The sequence below is a fragment of the Gallinula chloropus genome (assembly GCF_964237585.1).
Source record: "Gallinula chloropus genome assembly, chromosome: 11".
Lineage (NCBI taxonomy): Eukaryota > Metazoa > Chordata > Aves > Gruiformes > Rallidae > Gallinula > Gallinula chloropus.
This window is the reverse complement of record NC_140096.1, coordinates 11,557,619-11,569,699: the sequence shown is the minus strand read 5'-3', so window position 1 is coordinate 11,569,699 and position 12,081 is coordinate 11,557,619. Positions and strand designations below refer to the sequence as shown.

The 12,081-nt window shown below is 43.1% G+C and overlaps 1 protein-coding gene across 1 annotated transcript in view; it reads right to left on the bottom strand.

Annotated features, from left to right (window-relative positions):
* Positions 1–6,982, bottom strand: part of DACH2 (dachshund family transcription factor 2) — a gene marked incomplete at its 5' end in the record, with an annotated part of 277,616 nt that extends 270,634 nt beyond the window's left edge. Inside the window, one exon of the mRNA XM_084269159.1 lies at positions 6,477–6,982. Coding sequence (XP_084125285.1) covers positions 6,477–6,982 — 506 coding nt within the window. The remainder of the gene's footprint in view (positions 1–6,476) is intronic.
* Between the last annotated feature and the right edge of the window lie 5,099 nt (positions 6,983–12,081).

Sequence of the window (12,081 nt, the reverse complement as noted above, 5' to 3'; positions counted from 1 at the left end):
AAAGACTAAAGGTTCTCTGAGCAAGAATAAGATCAGACCCAAATACGTACCGCCTGTTTGAGAACACCAGACATGCGTAATGTTATCAAATACAGGCTTTAAGCAACTGTGTCACACACCTTTGATGAGAACGGCTCACGTTCTAGAAATATTTCTAAGTTCTTTGCCCTTGGTTTTGGAAAACATCCACTGGCACAGAAGGAGACGTTCACCTCAGCAGAGCCAAACCAGGGACTCTGAAGGCACAGATTTCAACACCTTTTCACTATTGGTATTGACAAACAGCTCTTGCACAATGTGAATTCCAGTCTGTAAACGGTGAAATAAGTGAGGTACATTCCTTCTGAACACCTCAGAACACTCCAATATTTCCAAGGTAGCAGACACTAGTTGCCCACTTTAAGGCCACTGCCATGCAACAAACAGTGATTTTCTAATTCAGTGATTTTTGCTGTGCTCCTCAGTTTTCCCCAAGTTGATTTTCACCTGCCTTTAAAACAAACCTGCATACACAAATAGAGGCTGCGTGTCCAACCGTAGCCCCAGTGTGAGAATAATTTCCCATCTACCCAACTGGCCACTTCTGGAAGCTTTCTAAGCATAATGCTATTGCCACACATTGATATATTGGTGAAAGAAAGACAAATGTAACAATGCTAAAGCTTAAACTCATTTGAATAAACGTTGAATTTCTATTATACATATTGTTTCCTTTATCAAATTGGAACTACTGAAGCAAGAATACCAAGAATGCCAACATAAATCTAGATCTGTAACAACCAGGCTCTGCAACGTATTGTCAGAAACCTTCATGCCAAAAAGTTAAAGTTCTCCTGCTTGGGGAAGAGATTGGGAAAAGGAACTTCAGCAATCATTTTTTCACTTTACAATAAAGCATTGCACAGCAAGAGATCAAGTTTAACAAATGACTGCATCAAATCTCAAAATAGTATTTTATCTTCTAAGGAAAAACAAGGAAGACCACAAGTGGTTTAATAAACATTAAAGAATAAAAGCCAATTAAAAAATGCGCATAGTCTACTTGGGAAATAGATCTTATTGATGGCAGAGTACTTTACGCTTTGTACGATCTTTTTCAGAATTTAAAGCCGTGCCACAAAGACACATTCCAGCCTCTTTTTTGATTTGCGTTCCACAGGTTCTGCTCCAAGATAATGGATACCAGACTGCCCAGATCAGAAATTAACAGCAATCGACAACTTCTCTAACATACCTGTCTCTAAATGGTCTATAGTAACAGAAACACTATAAAGCAGTACTCCTATTTTAAATCTACAGGATGCCGAATCCAGCTCCATTTAACTTCAAAATGAAAATATTACTGCAAATTTTAGAAAAAAAAATATTAAAAGCCTTACTTCAGCCCGTAATCAATTTGGACGCAGTGACATTCTATTTATAGCAACACTTTTAACATCTTCCAGTCTTATATTATTTATTTGGATCATTCCTATTACAATGAAATATTAATGCTGAGAAAGTGGTTACTCTATTAAGGAGCTATCCTATGTTTAGATTTTAACATTGATCTCCACTATTTTGGAATAATTAATCATTCTGTATGAAACTCTGCTTGTCTGACTTTGTGTCATAATACAGTCAGAAGTTTAGCATCTTCCCCACAATAACGCCATGATTAAATTTGTATTTTGACCTATTCCTAAAGGCAATTTAGTTATTCCAACAGAAGGGGGAAAAGGGGATACCGCCACTTTAAAAGCTTCAATCTCTTTGACATTGCTGGCAGTGTATGGGAACATTAATGCATCTGTCATGATAACAAGCTAAGAATAACATCTAGACATCAAACCGAGCAGAGAATCCATCTGAAGTGATTCATTCAGATCTGTCTCATTGATTTATTAAACACAGGGCAACATCTGCAGCCTCACAGAGCCGCTTGGCAAAATTAATGCAAGATCAATTCAAATGGAAAAAAGTGCAAAAGAGATAAATCAAAACACAATTTGCATGCAGTTCCACAATCAGGCTTATTGGGTGCAAATGCTCAATTTCCCTCCCAAAGCAAATGAGTTTAAATGTTGTTTTATCTTTGTAGAATTGTGTGATTTGAAGTGACAGTGAAGAGTTCTGCAGGTTGAAATGGTGAAAAGAAAAAAGGAGAAGAAATGCTTGCAAAGACCTTTTGAATATGCAACAAGAATATCATTAATACCTAATTGTTTGGCTTTTTTGTCTTTGCTACAAAAACACAGTATTTTTCAGTTGTAGAAGTCTCAGTAGAAAATTACATATGTATTATGCATATACACATGCAGGAAACATACAAATACTCCATTTTGGAGGAAAAGCATGTTACACTTCAAATGGGAAGTTCTATTGCTATAAAAAAAAAGATTTTATTCAAGGCTTCTCTGGATTAGACATGATTCTGATCAAAATATTCAAGTACTTTAGTGTCTTTGATCAAGCATAGACTTTCAAGAGGTCCAAAATAGGGATGTTTCTTTCCCCCCTGCCTCCCCCCCCCCAAAAAAAAAGTATAATTAATCTGCTTAGGAAGTAGAAAAAGTGCTTTCTACATCTCTAGCTGAATCCGCTCTGCCAGCGATCTCTCTCGAGAATGTTTTAAGTGAGTATCCTCTCCAAGAAAGAAAAGGAAACTGACAAATTCACCTCTTTTTAAAAGTTGTTATTTCAACATGCTACTGTCTCTGAAATTCACAAGTCTGGCCAAGTCTGAATGCTTTTTACTTAGTCAAAGAACTTTATATAATCAGATGTCCAGATTCAAAATCAATATACAAGGCAGCTCTGTGCAGTGGTACATGACTGGATCGCTTTAATTATAATCTTGACATCATTCTCCTAATAAAAGACAAAGTATTGCTGACTATAGGGTAGCTTTTAATAGACAACATGACTAGACCCTCATTATCTCATAAAATAAAATGCCTGCATTTACTGCTTAAATTCATTTCTAAAGCCTTTTATTGTTTGTGACTAGCCAAAGTAATACAAAAATATTAGCTTAACTGGGTACTTGAAATCATAAAAAATAAGCCACACACACCACCGCTCTTTTCTGGGAAGTATTCTTACTATTCACTGAATAATCCAAACCAACACTGTGCTGCTTCAGCAGCTAACAGCCTCCATCAAATCAAGAAACCCCATATGAGTACGTTCATACTCATAATCTCAATTGTAAGGGTTGATCTATTTACCATCATAAAACTGTTCTCACTATAGTTTTGTATTTCATTTTTAAATAAAGCCTCCTTAACATTTTCCCCTTCAAGTAAGCTTTATGCTTTCCTACTAAAATTAAGCATGCATCCATAATTAAAGTCATCTCCTAAAATATCGCAAATTAGCAACTGAATTCTGTAAATACATTGTACTCACTATTCACTAGAAGATGCTACCTGTAATGAGAGGAACGGTTAGTTTCATTTTACAAACCATGCTTCCAAAGTAGATTACATGATGATTGCTACTGACAATCCCAGTTCAGAACATTCTGTTTACACGTGATTGAAAATTACACACTCCTGCTTAAAAAATACTATGGTCAGAGATGAGGGGTACAGGTAACCAGTGCTACATACACAGAACACAGGCACACACACTACAGGTATAATTCTCCGCAGCTCTTACGAGCTCTGTAGACAAGCTCAACTCAAAAAGAAACGCAATAGAGCAAGCAGGAGAAGTAGAATTCATCTCTTTTTTTAAGTATATATAATTGATTAATTGCATTACAATTAAAAAATGAATAGCGTACACTAGCGTAAGAACTGTTGACTTTTAGAAGTCAACAAACATAAAAAATATCAATAACCAACACTTCTTACTCCTTTTTCTAGTAGCTCTTGAGTTTAATGCTCTATTTCTACAGCATTCAAATTTATATAATAAGCATCCATAAATTATAAATATATATACTACAAAAGCAATGCACCATATTTCGAGTTGGAAGTAATGCTAGAGTCATGCTGTGGAACAATACATATCAAAGGGTTCCCTTCTAAACCATCACATTTTTAAAGCATTCCCAAGTACAGCACCTAAATGCTGTTATGTGTAGCTGTAATAGTACCACCGCATTTTGTCTTGTGCCACACATTGCAGTGGTTCCCAGGGCATTTCACAGCAAGCAAAAAATTGGATCACTCTAATGCATTTAGCTATTTTTATCCAACATTCTGTCCCACTAAGTACGAGCTGTTCAAGGAAAAAAGAAATCTGCAAATAAAATGATATATTAAGCAATCAATTAGCACAATGCTATACACTTAACACTGTTAAGTTACCATACTTGAGCAAAGTTTCATACATGCAGGTAACACTTAAGCAGTACGCATGAAACTGTGGATGCAAAATACATCGGTTACCAGTAGGTTACTCGAACCAGCATCATTTTCAAGAAATATAAACAAGGTTTGAGTGATGTTTCAATAAGGGAGAAGTATTTTAGGAAATGTAGAAGGATCTTGAACGGGTAGAAAACCACTGTATTTTCATAACTGGGCAGGGAGAGCTTGTGCTTACGCACGTGTTGGATGTACTTTCTGAATTGAGAGCTTTGACTCCATTCAGGGGTGTTTCTGCCCTATTAGATCTCCCCTCAACAGTGCTCTTGCCACATCTTCGGTCTCTGACCAGGTTTTCGTTCCACTGACTGCTCCTTTCAGACCCTCTCAGAGCATCACTCAGCTCCTCACAGCCCCCCCGGCCTCCCTTCTCTGCTGCTCCTTGCATTACTTATTCCCTTACCCTATTGGGGCCGTAAGTCTTTGTCAAAGGGGGGGGGGAAAGTTATGAGATAAAAGTTTTAAACATTTAACGCTTCGGCATCTGTGGATCTTTAATCACCAGTTTTAAGAGCGCAGAAATCATCAGACTGCATTTAAAGGATGTATCATCAGATCGGATCCCGTACTTCCCTAAGGAAAAACTTTGGCACGGTCACAGACATTGAAGAGAAGCATTTCTTTAGCGGTCAGCTTCCACACTAGCCGAGCTGCTGAAATACTCCTTGTTAAATGTCTCCCTTCGTAGTCTTACGTTAATTTCATTCAGACACATTAGCCTCAGACCCCGTAACACCGTCATTTTCACAAGGCAGTAGTTGTGATGTCACAGCCGTGCTCTACGTTGAAATAAACAGGCAGCGGGAAAAGGCGTTACAGAAACAGAACAGGAGCGAGAGGAAAAAGCACGTACTTCAAATAAAGATACGTTGGAATCGAGTGCAAGCGTCTCTGAAATGTTACCTTTCACACAGAATAATCTGAGACAAACCCAGTGCTGCCGTTCAGGACCGGCCACCCGGTCCGCTCCCGCTTAAACCCGCGGCAGCGGAACAGGATCAGGCCCCAAATTAGCGCGTACTTGAAGTGCAATTAGGCAAACCCCACCCCACGCGTCCAGCGCCGAGCGGCTCGGAATACTGACACGAACAGAGAAGTTAAAAGGTATTTGCACGCCGCGAGTCAGACGCCGCACTCAGAGCTCCCTTTAACCACCTCCGTGAAGAAAGTTTCCTGCCAGAGGGAAAGCGGGAGCACATTGAAATGCAAATGCTGCTCAAGGGGTATCTCACCAGCCGCTGAACCAGGCAGCGTCATCGCCCAGCACCCTGTCTTGCCTCCGACCTCACCGCACTGTGTTCCTATTAAGCCCGGAGAATGTTTTTGTGTTTATTAGATCATTATCATCTCTAAAGGCAGCAGCTATGAGGTCACAAACCAGGATTATAACCCCAAGTACGAAGGACCCAGCAGGGATCTCCCGTGAATACAACCCGCTCCGGGCTTAGCGATTTAAGCACGACAGGGCAAGGGCTACAGCCACACCAGACCTCTTGATCGCATGACGTAAAATTATTCCAGAATGATGCCGAGCAACAGTTTGCCCGTGAGCCGCGCAGCCTCCCCGGCGGGCACCGGCCAGGAGCCGCGGCCGCGCCGCAGCCTGCGCTCACCCTCTCGGGAGCAAGGGATCCTGAGGGGAACCCGAAGTTCCCGCGAACAAACATAAGAGGAAAAACTTTGGGGGCTTTTGTTTGTTTGTTGTGAGTTGTTGTGCTTTTGTTTTCGGCGAACACAAGAGCTATCAGCTTTCCCTGCTCGGGGAAAAGTTTGAAGCCCGGTGCGCGGAATCGCCCCGCTCCCAGCGGTCCCAGCCGGCGCGGGGGCCGGAGAGATCCTCCCAAGTTTTCCACGCCGGCACCGCCGTGGGCTCGCCGACCCCGCCGGCACCACCGCAACCCGACCCCGCTCCAAGGCCCTGCCCGGAGCTCCCCATGCGCTGCGCCGCGCCCCGATAACCACCTCCCCCCCTACCCACCCCCTAACACCCGCCCACGCAGCGGGAGCCCGCGGGGCGAGGAGAGCGGACGGGACCCGGCGCCCCCCACCCCCAGGCACGGCTCCCCGCGGGCCGCCGTCCCCCAGCGGCCGGAGGAAGACCGAAGTTTTGCGGCTCACCTCGCGTTGGTGCAGTCGTTGTACAAAGTTTCGAAGTCTTTCCTGGTGATGAGCTTGCAGCGGTTGACGCCGGGCTGGATGGCCCCCAGCCCTCGCAGGATGCGGACCTGCTCCACCGTGCACACCACGGGCGATATATCCAGCCGCTTCAGCTTGGTGTAGACCGTGTGCAGCCCTCCCACCAGGTGCTTGAGGAAGAGATCAAAGACCTGCGGCAGGCAGATCAGCTCCTGTCCCTCCACGAGGAACGAGGCTACCTTCACCCCGTGCAGGTCGACCATCTTACACTCGTTGCCGCCGCCCCCGCTGCCACCACCGCCGCTGCCGCCGCCGCCCGCGCCGGCCCCACCGTTGCCGGCGGAGAGAAAACTGTTGACGAGGCTGTTCGTGAGGCGCGGAGACTCCGCGGGGCTAGAGTACAGCGGGTCCGCCCGGAACAAGCCCGCCGAGCCCCCCGCGCCGCCGCTGGAAGTTGCGGCGATGACGGGCGGCGCGGAGACAGCCATGGCCAGCCTGACTCCCGCCGCTCGCCTCAGCCCCGCTCCCCTCGCGCGCACTCTCGCCGCGCTCTTTGCGGTACTACTAAAAACAGCCGCGCGCCCGCCCTCCCACACGCAGCGGCCGCCGCCAGCCGCGCACCCAGACCCCTCCCCAGCGCCGCCGGAGTGGAAGAGTGACAGCGCCCTCCAGCCAATGCGCCCGGCCCGCCTCCGGCGCGGCCTCGGCGAGTGGCTGCCGGTCGGCGGGGCGGGGCAGCGCCGGCCGCAGCACCTGGGCGGTGGGGCGCGAGGCGACCGGACGGGGCTGAAGCGGCCCGCGGGGCGAAGCGGGCGCGCGGCAGCAGTTAGTCGCGCGGGTGAGCACCTGAGGGGCGCCCGGGAGGGGCGCGACCCGGCCGCGTTCCTCAACGCTCCCTCGTCGTGCTGCGGGGCAGGAAAGTTTCGGTACCGCGAGGGGACCCCGCGCTTGCGGCCCCGACGACCGGAGGGACGGCGCGGGGAGGCCGGGGCTGCCTGACTGTTGGTCCAGGTGCTCTCCCCCTTTCCTCGGGCAGCTGCAGCGGTCGCTGCACTCTGTTACGTTCCTCAAAGCACCTGTGCGCCGCCACAGCTGAAAGAAATCGGGAGAGATGGGGGGGCGGGGAGAGAGGGTAGCATTCAACTTGCGTACGGAGAGAAACCTGTGGCTGATCTCGCCTGCGAATAGGAGGTGGAGGCAGTTTTCTGTAAAGTGATTCTGGTGTAAAGCAAGCGAAGCCGCTCCAGAGGACGGTGTGCGCCGTGCAAACAGTAGAGAGGGAGGTCGTGATGGGAGATGTGGAAGTTGCTCACAGGAGGCAGAGTCCCCTCCCGGGAGGTTTTGCATGTAATTGCTTGACGTTTCCAGACTTAAGTATGGCATCAATTGTGTTTTAGATACAATGGTCTCAGCCCTCTCCTCATGCTCGACTGTAAAGCAGCCTCCAGAAGCACCATATGGTCCCTCATTCAGCTGCATACAAGTGCGACCCAACAGTCCTAGGAACCAGGCAGATCCCATGTCGTCTTCACCTGAACCAGGTCAGCTGATGCAAGATTTCCTAAGCTTTGTTACATCCCTTCTCCTTGAACAAATGGACTCTAAAGATAGTCAGATAAATTCTATATAAAGGGGTTGAGCCTGACAGATACCCAGCAGCAGACAGGATATACTGACTAGATTATTTGCATCTTACTTTCTCCCAGTGTACTTGACTTACACCTTTTCTTATCTCTCTCTTCCCTTTCTTCCTTTATATCACCATCCTTCTTTGCAGCTTGTTTTCACTTTTTTTTCAGTTTTCTTTCAGCTTTTCCTCTTTCCTAGTCCTTTAACTCTCCCCACCACCACTCCATTTTTAGGTTTCTTTTTTTGTTGTTTTTGCTTGCTCCCATGGCATTTAGTAAACACAGCAAGCAGAAAAGTATAAACAAAACTTTTCAAGTGGATACGGAACAAGCAATATCAACAGAGCATTTCATGGAATCATAGTATTGGTTTGGTTGCATCATCAAATCCAGGCCATGTTAATTGCTTCCATGATGGCACTGCTTGTGTATGTCGTCTTCCTTTTGTTAAGCTTGCTTGTTTAGGCACCCTTTCTGCAAAGTTTAATATTTTTCCATTATGAGTAATCCCGCCAATGAGGGGAGGTGACTGGATGCTAACTAAGTTGCTCTATTTGTTAACTTAAATGATCTAAATGACACTCAGGAAGAAACTCTTTTTCTCTCCATTGGTCATATGTGTGGGCCAAGATTAGCCACTTGTTCTGTGACCCCAGCCTAGCTGCCTCAAACTAAGGCAGAAGTTTCACATAAGCCGGGTTTAAGCAGATAACTTTCAATAAGGAAGTTCCTATTGCCTGCCCTAGTTTTCACGTATTTCTAGGATCAGAAACTTAGAATGGAAGCAGTGTGGGTCTGGGGCTGTTTACTTTGGCAAAGTGTTTAGCACAATTGAACCCTGGACTCATCTGAGATTTTTTTTTACATGCTTGGAAATTATAGAAATAACAAATAAGTGACTTCAGATAGAAACTTTGTGTGGTTAATTTAGTGGACATAATTGCTATTAGGAGATTTAATAAATCAGATTTAAACATTTCTCATTGGCTTTGCCCTTTTAAAGACGTTTTTTGCTTTGAGATTAATGTGACAATCAAATTCCGCTGTGAGAATTCTTTTTCCTTTCTGACTTTAATGTCTTCCATAAGCTAAACATATTTCTAAATAAGACTGAATTTTTGCAAGGCCAGAGGAAGCCTTGCGCATCAACACCCAGCAAGTTGGAGTGGCATGAAGCAATATAAAATCATAAAGGCTGTAGTAAAAACAGTACCCTTGAGAGGTGACTATCCATGGAGAGAAGAACTGCTCTTAAACTAAGAAAATGCTCAAGGTTTGAGAATTAATACCAGGCAGCTGTCCAGTTCAACTAAGCATATACAAATCAACTAGATCAATGAATATTATTATTTCTCTGTAATTTTATTAAAGACAAGGCAAAGTTACTAAAGCCTAACAATCGTACAGTAATATCTTGTCAGCTATATAGTATCCAGATGGTTTATTTGAATGGAGTCCAGCAGTATGTAATTTGAATGTGTGCAAACTAGTAAGCCTCCCTATAGCTGAAATAAGTACTTCAGAATATTTATTTAAAATTAAAATTTAAATATTTTTTTCATTTTAGACTGATACGCAAAATACTCTCTGTTCTTAACACTCCCAGCTACAGAAATATTGGTATCTTGCAAACTAGTCCTATATAAAATTACCTGTGCTTGTATGGCAAGATGTCAAGCAAAGGTTCTGTTACATTTGTTTGTGTTTGTTTTTATCAACATTACATATGCCCCACAGGAGTGAAATGTGAAAGAGCTCTCTTCTAATGCAAGAGAAGAGAGGAAAGCCCCAGTCATTCCAGATAGGGCCAGTCAACAGCTTTCTGGAAATCACTTACTGCCAGCTGGCATAAATGTGGCTACTGGCTCACAGGGATCCTATAGAGAAAATAATGGGTGACACAATTGACTAGGAGGAGACAATGATAAAAAATGATGACAGCTTTTTAAGTAAAACAATAGGGAATTAACAAAAAATAATAATAATAATTTTGATTCTAGAGTACTGGAAAGCTCCATAATGATGTTTCTGTTGTATCTCAGTTTACTGTAGCCAAACAGGAGGCAGGACAATAAACCAGGGAATTCCATAGATAACTGCAGTGTAAAGATTCCCAGTGATTTATTTTTTTTAATAAATTAATTTTTCTATAGATTTGATCAGGGTATGTCGAATGTGAGCAGATTAAGGAGAAAATGCCAGTTTCCAGGGAAGAACTTGAATCTCTCCTTTGTAGCCAGAGGCTTTAAAGGGAAGCATGTGAACACAGCTTATGAAGAGGGTCAGAGATAACTGTGAGCCCAAAACGAAGGATGAAAAAATAGCTGAAAGATGCATTTACAATGCACCCTAGTGCATAACAAAATTAAACACTATTTTTTTCTGAATTCCAGCCTGATTGGAGTCCTAGCGACAATGACATAGTTCTAGTCCTTAAAAAAAAGTTACTCAGGACCTATCTAAAGCTCTTAAATTACTCTTGGTGATCTTTGAGCTAGCATCATAAACATGCAAAGCACTGATACTGCTAATTCTGAGTAAAGGCTTGAAAAGGAAGAAAAAAGCCTTTTTTATTTTTGCTAGTTTCATGTTTAATGCCTTGGTTTACTTGGGAAAGAGTAACTATGATTATATTAACAAATGTAGGCCACTGACGTGAGAAAAAGAACAGACTGAAATTAGGATGTCATTCTTATTGCCCACATTTTTCTAGACACACTAGTACTTGACACTTACATTCAATTTATTTCTGACATTTCAGTAGAGGGTATTTTTGGGAAAACTTCCCACCTAAACATCAAGGTTTTTAAATAACACTGATGAATCTGAATGCCTGAGTATCAATAGAAAAATGATCCCTTCTCTTCTGTAATTAAATGTATTGTATTAATGTGTGCATAATGCAGAATCAATAAATAATGAATTACCACTGATTGTAATTGAATGTTTTCATAATTTTATTGTCAGCCATGATAAATAATCAGTACATTTATACTGCATTAAATTAATTAGTGTGTCATTTCTATTACATACATCAGCAGTGAAGTAATGCAGTGACATCTGTTTCTAATGTTTTAAAGATGTGGTATTCCTTATTAAGTAAAAGGAAGAGTTATTAGAGGTATTTCCTGTGATTGGCAGTTATACTGGTACAGTCAGAGAGATCAAATAAAGTAACTTGCACTCCTGGCAAATGCTGCTTTTCAGCCCCTAATGGTCGGGAGTGGCAATGGCTGGAGTGAATTTTGCTTTTTCAGGCTTTCAGAAAATCCCACCCACCTTTCTGTGGAAAGCAAGAGCCAATCTTCTCTCCCTCATACAATCAGGGAAGATCCTAACGTGCAAATTAATAAACACTCTGCAGAAGAACTAAGTACCCAGTTCCATTTCTCTATCTATTTTTCTGCCTCAGTCATCTGCATACACCAAGAAATTCCCCTGTGAAGTGCTGATTAAAAGGACACAGATCAAGCCCTTTTTGGCTGAGATGTTCTTCCATGGAAGTATCTGGACTACTGGAAATCATATTAGTTTGGCATATCTCAGCACGTGGGTACGACTCATGCTGATGTAGATTACTTGCAAAGGAAATAGGAAATTGAGTAGATGTTGCAAATGTGGGGGTTGAAAAGTGAAAGAGTGGAATAGGAAGAATAGAATAAATGTAAGGGAACATATAGCAAATAAACTTGAATCGAACTGTGCCAGAAAGAGGAGGGGGTTTTAATTTTTATTTACTCTAGGTATTATAAATCATGTGATCACCTACAAGCAGGGCCACATAAAGTAAAATATACTGAGCAACATCATTACGGATTACAGTGGTCTGGGATTCTTAATTAATGCTGTCTCTTCCAAGACACTTAGGAACATCCTTATCTTTTTTGTACCATTACATCATCTTTAAAAAGAACAACTGGAAAGTTTAATGTCAGGGCTTGTCTCACCAGAGTTCTTCA